Source organism: Haliotis cracherodii, unplaced genomic scaffold (assembly GCF_022045235.1).
Source record: "Haliotis cracherodii isolate W230 unplaced genomic scaffold, xgHalCrac1.p SCAF_22, whole genome shotgun sequence".
NCBI lineage: Eukaryota > Metazoa > Mollusca > Gastropoda > Lepetellida > Haliotidae > Haliotis > Haliotis cracherodii.
The window spans coordinates 13,424,726-13,441,980 of record NW_027266278.1 but is presented as its reverse complement, the minus strand read 5'-3'; the positions used below and the strand labels follow the sequence as shown (position 1 = coordinate 13,441,980).

The 17,255-nt window shown below is 44.7% G+C and overlaps 1 protein-coding gene across 1 annotated transcript in view; it reads left to right on the top strand.

Moving 5' to 3' along the window:
* Positions 1 to 957: 957 nt before the first annotated feature.
* The window catches only part of LOC139471332 (chordin-like), a 39,662-nt gene continuing 23,364 nt past the window's right edge, over positions 958 to 17,255 (top strand). The window contains exons 1-2 of the mRNA XM_071253651.1: positions 958 to 1,390; positions 2,421 to 2,521. Of these exons, the coding sequence (XP_071109752.1) occupies positions 1,249 to 1,390; positions 2,421 to 2,521 (243 nt within the window). The 5' untranslated portion in view covers positions 958 to 1,248. The remainder of the gene's footprint in view (positions 1,391 to 2,420; positions 2,522 to 17,255) is intronic.

Sequence of the window (17,255 nt, the reverse complement as noted above, 5' to 3'; positions counted from 1 at the left end):
CAGAACGTGTCCTATCACCCAGCCTTTATAGACTTATGAGACAGTGACGATAAAATTCATCATGTGGACAGGCATGTATAGACATGCTAAAAATAGAATAAAACTTTCATATGTATCGAATATAAGGATAAAACAATTCGATGTATACAAACTACTGATGCCTTCAAAAAAAATATTTACAGCGCAAGCAAGAATATTAACAGTATTAAATTTTGACTGTGACATGAATTTAGTAAATATCATAAGGCGACATACGACCCAGTTGTGTTTTAATGGAAGATAAACATGCTTTCTATAACATGCACAATGTGTAGGGAACTATACTTGTAGAATATTTAAGAAATTAAAACTGACAGAATTCCACCGATGTAGCGATTGTTCATCTGTCTTCAAATATTTGATTAATCTCAAGAATTTCCTCTCGAATCTGGTCCAGTATCTTTGTACAAACGCACGCATCACGATCTTGTAACCAGCCTAACCCACCCCGCCACGGAACAAGGGACAGATGTGTCAGCTGTTGAAATAGATACACGAGAACTGGGTATCTCGTAACACCGTCAATTTTACTGAGTTTTCAAGATCTTGCATTTGTTAAAACCCCAATTACCTCCGGACAATTTCCGAAACGAAAGTACGAGTGACCGTTGACGAACTTCCGTGATTTCCACTTAGTCAGTTTTCAATTTCCCCACATTCACCCCATCACAAAGGCTGAGGCTCAAAACACGTGAAGTTGACATTTATCAATATCCCATGTTAGTTGCATGTCAAGCACATCTGGTCAAACCCACCAAACTATCATTTCGGATATGAACCCATTCAGTAATTAAACTCCAATTAATATTGTTTATTAGCTGTTAACATGCACACCAGTCTAACTTCTCCCGGCTGTGAGTGTGAGACTCGGGCGGGCGATAGACTTCGCTCAGCGAGCGTACACCGAGCCAGGTAGCGCCTCGCCGTCATTCAGTACGCGCACCGCGAGCATGGGACCTACGCTAGCTCATGCGGCACAGGCATGTGTGTGCTCCGACCCCGAGCACATGGCATAAGCTTAATGAGATTTTTTGTAATTGTGATTTTAAGCTTATTTGGTCTGTGTTTAAGATCGTCCGGTGATTGTCACAATTCCAATCCAAGCCGAATGTCGGCGGTAAGAGGTTCCTAGCGACTCGCCTGTTAGTCTTACACAGAGCATCGACCACACTCGGATATACAAGAGGATTCGCTTCATTCACGGGAGAAATGGATACTCGAAGGCTAGGTTCCCAATTCGGGATGTTTATAGTTTTATTATTTGTGACCATACCTGGATTTGATTGTCGAAAACCGAAAAAGTTCCCTTTAATTGAGGATAAGGTGGAACACAAGCAAAGCCGTACGCCGGGTAAGAATTTTCTATTACATATCGCACGGAGTCATTTTGTCCAAATCGGACGGCATGACGTCCTAAATATTAACTTGTGTTGCCATAAATATCAAATTGGGTAAACACGTAATTTGAGATATTGTTTGTTTAAAAGATTTATAAGTAATGTGGATGCACCGTCCGCGGTTATCAGGGTTGTGTTGTGTAAGGATGTCAATTTCAACTCCCGGCTTTCTTGCTATCTGTTTCATTAAGCTTGTTTACCTACAACTGCCAATGCTTCTATGAAAATATTTTTTCAACCGCTACCACAGATAATTGTCGCGGTGAACGAGCAACAGTTGAACGTAGATAGAGAATCACAAAGTATCTGTTCAGGTTTTAAGTCTTATCTCCGTGCTGCGACTCTGAGCAGATTTGGGTAGCGTTATTACAGTTGCGATATACAGTCGACATTCTAAACGCCTCGACTGTGAAATAGCAGAGCGTCTGTTGATATTTGTGATAGTGGAGCCGTCAATGGCTGCAGTCATAATATGTCTAGCTCATACAAGTTTTTCTATAGTCCTGATTCTTCGTATCACCGCTCCATACGGACCTGCTTTCAAATGTTAAATCTCTACCCTATTACTGAACTTTCCATTCATTCATCGAACAAATCGACAGCCATATTGAACATGTGAATTCCAAGCCTGGCCTCGCCCGCGTTTAGATTTAACTCGCGCTTTACACAAACTGACCCCGTCTATGTTCCAGCGTACCCTTACCCTATATTTAGGTTTGTTAATAAACTTTTTTAATGTGTTAGATGAATACAGGGATACAGATGGGACGGTATCGGCGCATTCCTTATACTAATGTGTTTTATAGGAAATAATTTGATTTCGTGTTTTACATTTTGTGAATAGCTAGCTATTGTAGTACTGACATGTCGTCGAGTGTTTGACTGGAGTACCTTTGCTACGTGCTGTTTATGCGCGTCTCGGAGCGAGAATCTGATCTGCTGAATATGCCTATTCTTGTCTCATAAAAGCTTTTCTTAATGTAGGCTGTTGGCTTGGGGGGACATTTTACCACTTGGAACAGCGATGGAGCCCAGCGTTACTTCCCCATGGAACGATGGTGTGTGTCAAGTGCGAATGTTTGCCAGTAAGTTCTATTATTATTATGATTATTGTGATTATTATTAACATCATCATAGCCCATGTTTTTTTAAATTTAATATATCATTAAATTCCATGACTTGGTGACGTCACAAGGAACATGTCCGAAACAATGCCGATGCGACGGGTTTTTAAACCCGATCGTCGTCGTCGTCGTCATCGTCATCGTCATCGTTGTTATCACAATTCCCATCATAATTATCACCACCATCTTTCTTATCATTATCGGTAAGACTTCCGCTCGCCTCTTTAAAAAATATATGTAATAAAAAGGATTGAGCCGCAAAGCATACATATGTAACTTTGGGAAGGGGGAAGGGGTGGGGGATGGGGGTTACGGGCGGAACTCTTTCCTCATAACCATCATCATAATTATTATTATTACAACATCAAAGACACTGTAGGTGGTTTAATACCCCGGGTAGCGAGCACACGAACCACACATTAAGATAAGCACGTATGAGAAACACACCACAGGTAAAACTGTTCATGAAGGTAAACAAGTTTTTAAAAATACTTCTAAGGTTTAGCGATGATGATGTGATTTTAAACCCAGCCACGCGTTACATTCTGATGCATACCCGGGATCTTGACGTACCCAACAGAAACCGGTGGATCGCATTAGGATTCTTTTGAGTCATTTTCTCCAAGACTAAGAACTACACGGGGTCCCCATTTTATGAGGCCCTGACTTGGTCTAGAAGTATATAATAATACATTAACTCACGTTCGCTATAGGCTTGGGAAGGAGGAATAAAGGGATCCTTTCTGTAGAATAACTCACACTTAACGTCTCACATCCTACGCGCGACGGAGCGGATTCAAAAGTGTATTAAACTAGCGAGTTTTAAGTAGAGACGGTTTCGACAATAACTATTCCTCTGTCATTACACCATAAAGGCTTGATATTAGGGAGACCTGTAGCGATTACTTGTCTATAGCTTAGTGGTGAAATAGCATGCTAAACATTTCTCCATGAGGTGGCTGTATAATACACGGGTATGCACATCAACAGCTGTAGCACGTCGGCTTTAAAGTCTAATCGCTCAATGTCCTCCCAAAGCGCGATGTTGACAGTTTTGACGGGGTTACGACAAGGCTGTGTTTTACGACCGCAATCATTCAGTGTATAATATGGATGGTTTGTAACGCATTATAATATGTTCGTTATCCATCATTCCCTGTTGCTAAGGCCCCGATGAACTATGAATTATGTCATTTCTGTTGCACTGACTGTGTCGGATACTGAGGTCAAAGCTTTGTTTATGCGTGCTTCTTTGACTGTACGACCGCCTCCGTGGTCTAGTGGATAAAGCGTCTGCCCGGAGAGCGGAAGGTCGGTGGTTTTATCAGGCGGCGGTTTGATCCCCGCTCGCGTCATACCAAAAGAAGTTAAAAGATGGTACTTGTTGTTACCCTGCCTAGAGCTTATGATCAAGGGGATGAAACAAGGACTGCTCGGCTCGGAGTCGGTGTACTGTGTCTGAATGGGGTTAAACTGCGGCATGGTATCTCAGTGGGCTAGCACTATAAAACCGACATTAGTCCGGACTAGTACACGCAGCCACATACATGCACCTACGTCTCTATTTGAGTGCAATAATTTTGAACGCGAACAGCTAAACAATAGGGTCATTTTTTGTGCTAAAAAATAATGACATATGATAGAGATGCCGCCTGGGAAACACAATGCGGATAGGGAATGCCTATTTCGTTATACGTTGTTGGTTCTTTTTAATTTGCCGTGATTCGATATTTCACGTTAGGAGTTAGCGGCCCGTGAAGATCCGGGGTAGAATAGGTCTTCAGCAACCTATGCTTGCCGTAAAAGGCGACTATGCTTGTCGTAAAAGGCGACCATCGGGATCGGGTGGTCAGGCTCACCGACTTGGTTTGATGCATGTCATCGATCCCAATTGCGTGAACGATGCTCATGTTGTCAATCACTGGATTATCTGGTCCAGACTCGATTATTTACAGACCGCCGTGATATAGCTGGACTATTGCTGAGTGCGGCGTTCAACAACAAACGTCATTTCGCAAGAGTCCTGTTATAGTGAATTTGCAAATAAATTACACGTTTTCTGTGAAATGTTTTTTTTCTCGTGAATCGTTATTATTCGTTACCCCGTTTGTTTTATATCGAAACCGTGAAAACTAAGAAGTGAATTTTGGGGACAGTTACATGACAATATCAAGCAACGCCCGAAATGGTCCGTCTGACAACTTGTCACCAAGTTCATGTTTCAAAAACATGAGATGCCGTCCTAGTCTATACATGCAAAAGCATTAACTTGACAATGAAATGGTTAAAATCACTATCAGATTGATAAGCAAACATGAATCTTTATGAAATATGAACTAATTTACACGATGATGATCCGTGATTGTGAAATGGGTGGAAAAATTACCTGTGATCTGTGAAAAGGTGGTCTGAATTACCTGTGAACTGTTATTGGACATAGGCATTCCGTACCCTTAAATATGTCTACGCTTATTGACAAACGGGGCGGTCGGGTAGCCTAGTGGTTAAAGCGTTTGCTCGTCACGCCGAAGACCCGGGTTCGAATCCCGACATGGGTACAATGTGTGAAGCCCATTTCTGGTGTCCCCCGCCGTGATATTGCTAGAATATTGCTAAAAGCGGCGTAAAACCAAACTCACTCACTCACTTATTGACAAACCTACATTAATATAATTTATGTGTGTTCACAACATTTACATCGACCAAGATCACGATGCCGTTGTACAACACAACCTTAACGCCAAGATCGCTTTGTTCAACACCCAGCCCGTAATGTGTGAATACAGTAAACTACGGTTATAACGAACTCAAGGGAACCACTAATTTTAGTTCGTAATAGACGTAGTTCGATATAAACATACATACAGCATATATACAGCAAATGGCCGGGACTGAAAAATAAGTTCGTTATATCGGTCAGTTCGTTATAAGCGTGTTCGTTATAAACGTAGTTTACTGTAAATGTGTTGTAACCATCTCGCGGACTTTGGGGGACCGTTTGATTGAATCAGGGCCCACTTGCACAAAGCGATCTTAGCGCTAAGATGGTCGTAACTCCCATACTTTAACATAGTGTTACGATGGTCTTATCGCTAAGATCGCTTTGTGCAAGTGGGCCCAGGTTATATATTTAACTTCGCATCGCATAACCGGAAAAAAACACCCCAGGATGTAAAATAATTGTCTTTTTGACCAACTTTGAAACTGGTACAAATATATGGATGTGTTCAAGTCGATGAATATTTCCACGCCATGTATCTAACTACAGAACACTGTCGTCACAATGCGTTATTCAATGTCGTGTTTCGTTTTCTACTCAATCCTTACTTTTGAGACTGCAACAGTCGGGTGACGAGGCTGGCGAGTCGGGAGTGTGTACGTTTCACGCCGTGTGAGTGGGGGACGAATAGCGTGGTATTTAGCTCCATCACCCGACTGTTTGACATTCTTGCACTCTCCGTGCTCGGAATGAAGTGGAGTCTTCTGAAGGGACTGTCGTCTTGAGACGAAACCCCCTCGACAGTCTTTGATATATACCATTAGGGGTGGTGCAAAATATTATTTACTGAAACGATTTTCGATTTGATTAAATCATGCATATTAAGTACTGTATTATGTATAGGAAAAGGATATTTTCCCACGAAATGTTGTTTCGTGAATGTAGTGCCATTTTTGGTTGAAGATAATTGACACTTTTAACAATCTCAAGCAGTTATACGACCGGAGCACTTTCAGTGGGTTCTCATATCGTACCCATTTGGGAATCGAACCCAGGTCTTCGGCGTGACGATCAAACAGTTCAGCCACTGGACTGCTCGACAGCCCTTTTGATAGCCTGGTAGAGCCGTGCGATATCGGGTGGGTAGAAACCACTCAAAAGAAGTTAAGGAACACCCGGTACTTTCATATAACTACAGGGGCGGTCGGGTAGCCTAGTGGTTAAAGCGTTCGCTCGTCACGCCGAAGACCCGGGTTCGATTCCCGACATGGGTACAATGTGTGAAGCCCATTTCTGGTGTCCCCCGCCGTGATATTGCTGGACTATTGCTAAAAGCGGCGTAAAACCATATTCACTCTCACTCATATAACTACAGTTAATCTGTCATACCAGTAATATCAAAGAATCGGGCGTTGAATAGTATGTCCAAGTCTTGTCATACAGACCCAGATACAAATATATCCAAAAAAGCCAAAGCAAGTCTATAATGTTTGGCAAGTCTAGATTACTGCTGTATCAGGAAAATGAAGAGGGTATCTGGGCTCCTTTTTATTATATTTTATTAAGATGTTTTTAGTAAGAGTTGTTCATTCCAGAGACTAGATGTTAGTCTCAGTATATCCTATTAGACACGTGAGTTATATTTATGATAATTATAGAGAATTATATAATGGCGGGTACGGGCGCTCATGTGGGCTAAAGTCGTATTGTGTTCAACAGCTCTCATCATCCGCTTGTTGTGGGTTCTTATCCCAGAATTCAGTAATCTGTAACAGAAAAGACCGACATCATTCCCCACATTGGTACCCCTTTCTCTTCGCCCCAGGCCGTCATACGTCCTGAAATTCGCTAAAACAGGAGTAAAGCGTCCAACGCCATACCAGCAACCCATGCTTGCCGTAAAAGGCGACTATACTTGTCGTAAAAGGCGACAAACGGGATCGTCTGACTTCTTTGATGCATGTCATCGATCCCAATTGCGTGGATTGATGCTCATGATGTCAATCACTGGATTGTCTGGTCCAGACTCGATTCTTTACAGACAGCCGTTATATAGCTTGAATACTGCTGAGTGCGGCGTTAAACAACAAACAAACTAAGCTCAAGGATACGGATGACCCAGTCATCTGAGGCGCGGCAATTCCCTGTGCAAATTCTGGCCTTAGGAGTACCAGGAATCTATTATCGTGAGTTCGAATCCCAAATTCCTCCTGATAATGTTTCTAGGTTTGTCAGCACTATAACCGTGCTCGAGGGTTTTCACCAAAGTGGTAAATGTTTGACACCTGCTTCCGGTGTTCCTCCCTCACGAGGGGCGGTCGGGTAGCCTTGTGGTTAAAGCGTTCGCTTGTCACGCCGAAGACCCGGGTTCGATTCCCGACACGGGTACAATGTGTGAAGCCCATTTCTGGTGTCCCCCGCCGTGATATTGCTGGAATATTGCTAAAAGCGGCGTAAAACCAAACTCACTCACTCACTCTTCCCACACGAACGCGATATGATTGAAACTGTTCAAAGCGACGATGAACCAAACTCCCTTTTACAATTTATTCCCTAGCCGAGAGTCGCCGTGGATAAATGCTTATGCTCTGTCACTGGTGCACCTCCCCAAAACCTGTTTGAAACGATACATTTTGTTGCCATAAATGTCGATATTAAAGTCGTTATACGATAATTTCGATACTGGAAAAAAAAATTTCTTCCACAAACGGAAATAAATAGTAGTAGGTTGACTAAAAACTATTCACTTTATTTGTGTTTATTTTAAAAAATATGAATCAAGAGCTCTTGTACACACACTGAGAAAATATTATTGTAATTAACAATCTACTCCATACTATGTCGGGGCGTTGGGGTAGTCTAGTGGTTAAAGCGTTCGCTCGTCACGCCGAAGACCCGGGTTCGATTCCCGACATAGGTACAATGTGTGAAGCCCATTCCTGGTGCCCCCCGCCGTGATATTGCTGGAATATTGCTAAAATCTGCGTAAAATAAACGAGGTTGGGTAGTCTAGCGGTTAAAGCGTTCGCTCGTCACACCAAAGGCCCGAGTTCGATCCCCAACACGGGTACAATGGGTGTAATTTCTGGTGTTCCCCGCCGTAATATCTAACTATTGTTAGAAACGGTATAAGATGCCCACGCACTTATTTTCCGTAATATCAAATTAAAAGCCGCGTTGAAAGCGGCGTAAAACAATTCTCGCTCGATTATAATTAATTTACCGTTTGCGTTACTGAACAATCCGCAGGTCACTTTTGTCAAGGGGTCAAATATCTGACATTTCCCACAGTAAATGAAAGAAAATATTCCCTTGATTGATACTGTCTTTATTAGCTCTGTGCCGGGTACCGGGGAATGCGTGCTTTACTGAACAACAACTTGTACATGCTTAATCCTCACGTGTGAGCGTTCAGCACGCCTCGGCTCTGGGCGCTACTGGCTCGTGTAAGTTATGTGGATAAGATTATCGTTTGAACTGTGATAAAACGTCGACTGAGGCAATCGGAACAACCATTAGTTGTCATATTCATACCTCGGATTACATGCCATTGTCTGCCATGTCGAAGGAGTATAACAAGGGATTATCTACTTCGCGGAAAGCGAAAAGAATCGGCACAGTGGATTAGCGGACACAATTGTCACCCCAGGGGACATCTTTAGGAGGGGACGAACTGGATTAAGGGATTAGAGAGGATTATGTTCAAGTGGAGACAATTACTGTTACATTTTTTTTTACTTTCACCGCTCTGACCTGCTTCGCAATATGAGAACGGATGATGTATTTTCTCTTTTTAATAAGTTATGTGACATGGTTAAAAAATACGTTTCGTCATGAATTTTTATATTTACCTGTTTACTGTAGCCCTTATATGGGGTTGTTTCTATATCAAAACACACACGTCTGTGAAAGCAGTAGAACCCTTTTTTCACGACGTTTCGTTTTCACGACATACGTATTTTTTTTTTTAAACTTAGTTACGTGGGTAGGGTGTGGTTTGACAAAGTTGTATTATTTTCAAAACTTAATATATTCGTAATATTGGTTACGATGTCTTAGCTAGTGTTCCACACATTGAATCGAAGGAATTATAACAAAAGACATCATAATAAATATACAACAATTTGTATGTCAAATATTGAGTATGTTGAAAACGGGGCGATTTTTCAGATGGGTCATTTCAGGGTGGAACTCGATTACACAGCTATATGTATAGGTATACTTATATCAAGTGACTGGCATTAATGGGTAGTCTGTCATCCAGACCCATACACATATCAAATACAACCAATGCAAGTCTATAATAGTTGGCAAGTCTAGGTTACCGCACTTTCAGGAAATAATGAGTCTCTTGGCCGGTTTTTATTATATTTCATTAATACAATTTAACACCGTATTTTTGTAAAATGTTTTCATGTTAATTTCAACCTCAGGGCATTCAGCAGAGAATTAACCCCACGTAAGAATAAAATGACCTTCCTTTTCATTAATACTTCCACCATTAATAGATTTCCATAAGACGGGTACACACACTTCTGCCACTCCCGTGTATGCATATGTATATTGACCATGTTGACAGCCGCACTCCCGACCCACAATGGGAAGATACCGAGGACAAGCACTCTCATTGACGCTACTCTTATGTCCTGACAACCTCTGACCGCTTATTAATCCAAACCCATTGATCTGAGATCGTCAGAACGCTGTAAAGAGCTCATATCTTGATGCTCGGACAAGAGGGCCGTCATTACATTTACAGAAAACTCCGAACTAGTTTCATCATTGACAATAAGACCCAACTCCGGACGTAGCTGTGACCTTCTCAAGGTGGCTTAGGGGTGGTCGGGTAGCCTAGTGGTTAAAGCGTTCGCTCGTCACGCCGCAGACCCGGGTTCGATTTTCGACATGGGTACAGTGTGTGAAGCCCATTTCTGGTGTCCCCCGCCGTGATATTGCTGGAATATTGCTAAAAGCGGCGTAAAACCAATGCTCACTCACTCATGGTGGCTTAGTTTGTCCAATGCAAAGTTGGAGCTTGAAGTGTTTGGGTCAGATTTGTCTGAAAGGCAATATGTATTATAACTAGTCCAGTGGCTTAGTGTCTGATTTCGGGGCACAAGTGTCCCAGTCGTCTGAGGCGCCGCAAATCGCTGTGCTGAGTTGCGTCCCTTGGACACACCAGAAACCTGTGATCGTGGGTTCGAGTCTCGGTTCGCCCCGATTATGTTTCTAGGTTTCTCAGCACCATACCCGTGCTCGTTAAACGTTTGAGACATGCATCGCATCGGGCTTTCCTCCCACATCAAGATATTGGTCGAGCTCACTGACTTGGTTGATGCATGTAATCGATCCCAATTGCGTGGAGCGATGTTCATGATGTAAATCACTGGATTGTCTGGTCCAGACTCGATTATTTACAGACCGCCGTCATATAGCTGGAATAGTGCTGAGTGCGGCGTAAAACACCAAACCTAAACCACATCAAGATATAACTGGAATATTGTTCAAAGCGGCGTTAAAACCAAATCTTTCACTAACCCACTTGTGAGTGATTTCTGGTGGTGAAGTTGATACCTGGGAAAGCGGAAGGCTCGATGCCCCAGCCTCGTCATACAGATGTTACAAGATGGTACTTGTTGTTGCCCTGCCTGGCGCTCGGTTTTAATGGGATTAAACAAGTATTGCTCGGAATCAGTATACCATGTTGAACCGCCGTATGGTTTCTCAGTGGGTTAGTACTATACAACCGTCATATGACGCCACGCCACGCCACGCCACGCCAAGCCACGCCACGCCACGCCACGTTAAAAACACGTGCAATAATCCTGAACATGACAAAAAACCGATTTCACCTCTCCTCACCTCGGGGGTGGTATTTCGCCTCCGCGTTTACTTGATTAAAGTTTACTTATCAATTTGTTTCGTTAACTGGGGTAAACAGTTTCCCATTGACTTTCAGGCTCTTTCGAAAGTCCGCCACATAAAACACTTTCAGTAAACATGATTGAAGACAGTTTATCGACTATATTTCATGTTGTACCACATGTTTGTTTGTTTGTTTGTTGTTTAACGCAGCATCCAGCAATATTCCAGCTATATGATGGCGGTCTGTACATAATTGAGTCTGGACAAGACAATCCAGTGACTGACATCATGAGCATCGATCCATGCTTTTGGGATACAATGACATGCATCAACCAGGTCAGCAAGCCTGAACACCCGATCCCGTTAGTCGCCTCTTACGACAAGCATAGTTGCCTTTTACGGCAACCATGGGTTGCTGAAGACCTATTCTAACCCGGATGTTCATGGTGTGCACCACGTCATTCGAGAGCAGCATTTTAATGTTTGTGATTGTTTAAATTTATTTTTTCATGAATATTATTATCGCTATATATGGTAACTGTCTACGACTTACGTAACTTCGGGGCATCCTCCATCACAACGATGACACGCCATGATTAAAAACCCACTGAAATAGCAACAGAAAACACTTATTCTTTTTACTGATAAAATAACTTTTTTTTAAATATCTCGAATGTTGATGTATCTGTACGATAAAGCTACACTCGTTGCTTATATTGGAATATTCGACTCTGTTCCGCGTCAGTTTGGTATCTTTGATTGAGTTTGGCACGTATAGTAGGTCGAATTTTATTAGCCCATAACTCAGACGGACTGGGCCCTTAGTGCCATCGATATCACCAATTTGTACCCTAATTTGATCTTTTGAAGACGATATCTAATTCAACTCGGGTCACACGACCCCACCGCGTTGTTAAGTTTGGGATTAAGGGTAACTGACAGTTCGGCAATCAAAGCCAGTTTGTTTAACAGCGTCAATCACGCAATTTTCCCCATAGTGCGTGCTTTTATCAAATATCTTTTCTTCTCGACTGATTTTTGCCCCAATCCGCTGTTTTAGGTTTAATCTGATATCATCTTACAACGGTATTAAGTGCCAGTACCCTCAGTGATTTACCGGCCGACCATGCGGATAACCGTTGTTTTGAGAACAAGTGCTCTCCGGGTGGCGTGTCAAACACGGGTACAAGTAGGGGATGGACTTGGGGTGGCCTCGGAGGGGGGAGAGGGGTGGGGGTGGGGTGTCATAGTTTCACCCTGATTGTCTTCCCTTGAGCAGTGTGTGGGCACGGATGGCCCAGCGGTGTGTGTCTCCGCGGTTATCTGGAGTGCCGTAATTCGTTGCGTAGAGTTGCGCCCCCCTTGACAATAAGGATACGCTGTTCTATCAACTTTAATTAAACCCGACACCATTCCCAGCATGTTATCCTAAAAAACAGAATCGGTAGATCCCCAAACCCAATACAGTATTACACCCGTGACTAGATCCCCCACCCCCCACACAATATTACACCCGTGATGGGTCCCCCACCGAGAGTTTTACAATCTTGAAAAGATTCCCCACCCACACAGTATTACATCCGTGATAGACCCCCCCCCACACACACACACCCACACAGTATTACATCCGTGATAGACCCCACCCACCCACACAGTATTACACCTGTGATAGACCCCCCCCACACACACACACCCACACCGTATGACACCCGTGGTAGACCCCCCACCCACACAGTATAACACCGTGGTAGACCCCCCACCCACACAGTGTAACACCCGTGATAGACCCCCCACCCACACAGTATAACACCCGTGGTAGACCCCCCACCCACACAGTATAACACCCGTGGTAGACCCCTACCCACACCGTATTACACCCGTGACGAGATCCCCCACCCAGATTGACCGAAGTACGCACGGTACAGCACACTAGGTGACGATGTTCACTCCCATGTTCTGTCCTCCGTGACCCGTGCCAACGGGCTGTGTTCTCTCCCTCGTAAAACTAAACTCAATCCACCTACATGGGATACGGTGACCACGCCGCACACGGGCCTCCTACATTCCAGAAATACATGCAATAGCTCCATGTGCAGTCTCACTGCCGAGTAATAATAAACAACCATGTTAAACTTTATAGGAACCCACGAAGCCCCTTGGGCCCCTGCGACCTGCCACATCGAACTTCCGCTTTTTAATTGGCAGGATGATAAATGTGCTCGCATTTTAATTATATCCTTGTTGTGTTTTGTTGTTCTTTTTGAAACTTACATATTGGAGTAGCTGTAGAAAATAATTTTCTTCTTTTGAAAAATCCATTCCATCGACCATTTGTGTTTATAATGTTCCTGTGCTTATTGCCGTCAGAATAATCGTAAAATGAGTATCTGGTGTTCGGTGCGCGATCGAGCCTGTTAGCTGGCTGGCCTTGTGTGTCATCGCACTCCGACGACGTGTCTGTTTTTTAACCTTAACCACGCGATCTACATGAAAGTCTGTTCCTTGTGACGTTAAACCAAGCTCGACTTACTCGCTATTGATACTCCGCGATCTAAAACCTGCTTGTTAACGGAATGCACTTAAAGAATAAGCATCGTCGCCGAGCCGAACAGACCATACTTTAGCTGCCACTTCCTTATCTTAAGGCAAACGCCTGCCTCGAGGACGCGAACCTGATTCCTCTTTCAACACCACCTGCCTCCCAAAAATAGTGTTCCTCTCTTCACCTAATATTGTCATCCTCCTGTCACCCGACATTGTTCCTCTCGTCACCCGACATTGTTCCTCTCGTCACCCGACATTGTCCCTCTCGTCACCCGACATTGTCCCTCTCGTCACTCGACATAGTTCCTCCCTTCACTCGACATAGTTCCTCCCGTCACCCGACATTGTTCCTCCCGTCACCCGACATTGTTCCTCCCGTTACCCGACATAGTTCCTCCCGTCACCCGACATTGTTCCTCCCGTCACCCGACATTGTCCCTCTCGTCACCCGACATTGTTCCTCCCGTTACCCGACATAGTTCCTCCCGTCACCCGACATTGTTCCTCCCGTCACCCGACATTGTTCCTCCCGTTACCCGACATAGTTCCTCCCGTCACCCGACATTGTTCCTCCCGTCACCCGACATTGTTCCTCCCGTTACCCGACATAGTTCCTCCCGTCACCCGACATTGTTCCTCCCGTCACCCGACATTGTTCCTCCCGTCACCCGACATTGTTCCTCCCGTCACCCGACATAGTTCCTCCCGTCACCCGACATTGTTCCTCCCGTCACCCGACATTGTTCCTCCCGTCACCCGACATTGTTCCTCCTGTCACCCGACATTGTTCCTCCCGTTACCCGACATAGTTCCTCCCGTCACCCGACATTGTTCCTCCCGTCACCCGACATTGTTCCTCCCGTTACCCGACATAGTTCCTCCCGTCACCCGACATTGTTCCTCCCGTCACCCGACATTGTTCCTCCCGTCACCCGACATTGTTCCTCCCGTTACCCGACATTGTTCCTCCCGTCACCCGACATTGTCCCTTCCGTCACCCGACATTGTTCCTTCCGTCACCCGACATTGTTCCTCCCGTCACCCGACATTGTCCCTCTCGTCACCCGCCATTGTTCCTCACGTCACCCGATTGTGTCACGCAATCCTGGTATTAATGGTTGTGAAGCGCAATGGCTGCTGACCAGTTACATTGTGTAACCTGACTGATTGTCGCATTCACATAGTCGCATAGTGCTCTGACTATTAACCCTTTGTTTGCCAGGCAGAGATCCCTTAACTTACGACCCGTCGTCATTTAACCCACACAAAACCACCCCTATTCTTGGTCTAGGGGCGGTGGTGTAGCCTGATGGTTAAATCGTTTGCTCATCAGGTCGAAGACCCAGGTTCGATTCCCCACCTTGGTACAATGTGTGAAGCCCATTTCGGGCGTCCTCCGTCGTGATATTGCTGAATTATTGCTAAAAGCGGCGTAACAACCTTACTCATTCACTCACTCACCATTCTTGGTCTAGGAGCGTGAAACACCATCCACCTTGAGTTCCCCTACCCTTGGGGAGCCATCATTCACTTCTACCACCCTCCCTTCCCCGGCTTTACCCCTGAAACAGTTGCTTCCACCACCCACCCCATCCTCCCCAACTACCCCCTGGGGAGCCGATCGGCTACTGCTATCACCAATTAGCGGGGCTCTGATGGAGAGGCAGTAGGGCGCGAGACGTGAACGCGATACCTGCCAGAGCTAGCACGTGGCAACGGTTTATACACAAGCCCAACATACCTATGTCTGATAGTCCAATGTCTACATTGAAGGAACGGGAAGCCGTCACTCGTATCAGAAGCTGGGGATATAATTGATACTCAAATGTGAATATATTCGACCTACTTTCTTTGAATTCACGGGGGAATTACAATAGCTACCAACACTGCGCGAGTGAACACCACATTTGCAATAATCTGATCTCATAACGGTAGATTCAAAACGGCGATCGAGTAATGGGTCACGCGGCAATATGATTAATATCCAAATGGGATCATTAAGCCTCGGGATATGACAAGAGTGACTTTTCTTGAAAGGGTGGCTTTGACAAATGGGGTGGCCACATCCCCTTGCTTTCATCAGATACAGGCACGCCCTAGCCTATGGTTTCACAGGAATATCTTCATCTTCATCTTAAACTGGTTCCCCTGCCAACAGGCGGAGTCCCAAAATGTTGTACAAGTTTGTTATAGGTGCACACACGTGGTGTCACTATGAACGTAAGGAAACCTAGATATGTCTATCACGAAGGTTCGATTTGGGTCTGGGGGGTACGGTGCCCAGTCGTCTTAGGTGCGGCTGTTCGCTGTCCAGAGTTGTGTCCCTTGGAAACGCCAGAAACTTATGACCGTGGGTTCGAATCCCGGTTCGCCCAGATCATGTTTCTTGGTATGTCAGCACCATATCCATGCTCGTGGGTTTCACCAAAGTGAAGGGGCGGTCGGGTAGCCTAGTGGTTAAAGCGTTCGCTCGTCACGTCGAAGACCCGGGTTCGATTCCCGACATGGGTACAATGTGTGAAGCCCATTTCTGGTGTCCCCCGCCGTGATATTGCTGGAATATTGCTAAAAGCGGCATAAAACCATACTCACTCACTCACGAAAGTGAAAAAAAACCGACATCTGAGACCCGCATCACTTCCGGTTTTCCTCCCACATCAAGCTGACACTGTTACATACTGTTCTCAACGGCTTAAAGGTCAATTCACACTCACTCGGTTTGGGTCTGGTCAACCAAAATTATGACCCAAGCACTGCCCATGTTAATATTAGGAGATCAATTTATTCACACGTAGTCCACTATTTAGTTATAACATTGCATTAGTTATGACAGTGACGACACATGCACCATCACCATACGTTGCATAACCCCGTTTGGATTCTGGAATCTTGTCACATTACTCAAAGATGGTATTTGTTGTTACCCTGTCTGGCGCTCGGCATTAAAGGGATAAAACAAGGACTGGTCGGCTCGGAGTCAGTATATTGTGTCTAAGGTGGGGTATTCATGTTAAACTGCGGCATGGTATCTCAGTGAGCTAGCACTATAAATCGGCATCAGTCCGGACTAGTACAAGCAGCCACCCCCCCCCCCCCCCCCCCCACACACACACACACACCCACACACACACACGTGCGTGCAAGTCACCATTCAAGTGCAATAATCTTGAACGCGACGTTAAACCACATTTCACCCCCCCACCTCACCACACCACACCTCACCCCACCTCACCACACCACTGCGCACCTGCCAAGATGTCATCACTCCGTGATAAGTACTGTTATATCAGAAATACTGCTGACTGTGCACTGTGTAAAACCACATTCACTCACTCATGTGTAATAGGTACTTATTGTTTTTTTTTGCCCCATTTGTCGATAGGATGAATAGATATCACCACTTTTTAATTTATAATGGACTCCAAATTTCTTTTTCCGGATGTGGTCTTGGTACACGCACGTTCTCAAGGGCCAGGCACGCACTCGCACATACGACACGAACATGCAGTCAGCTGTTATTTTCATTGTATACTTATGTGCGAAAGTAACGACTCTGCCCTGATAAGG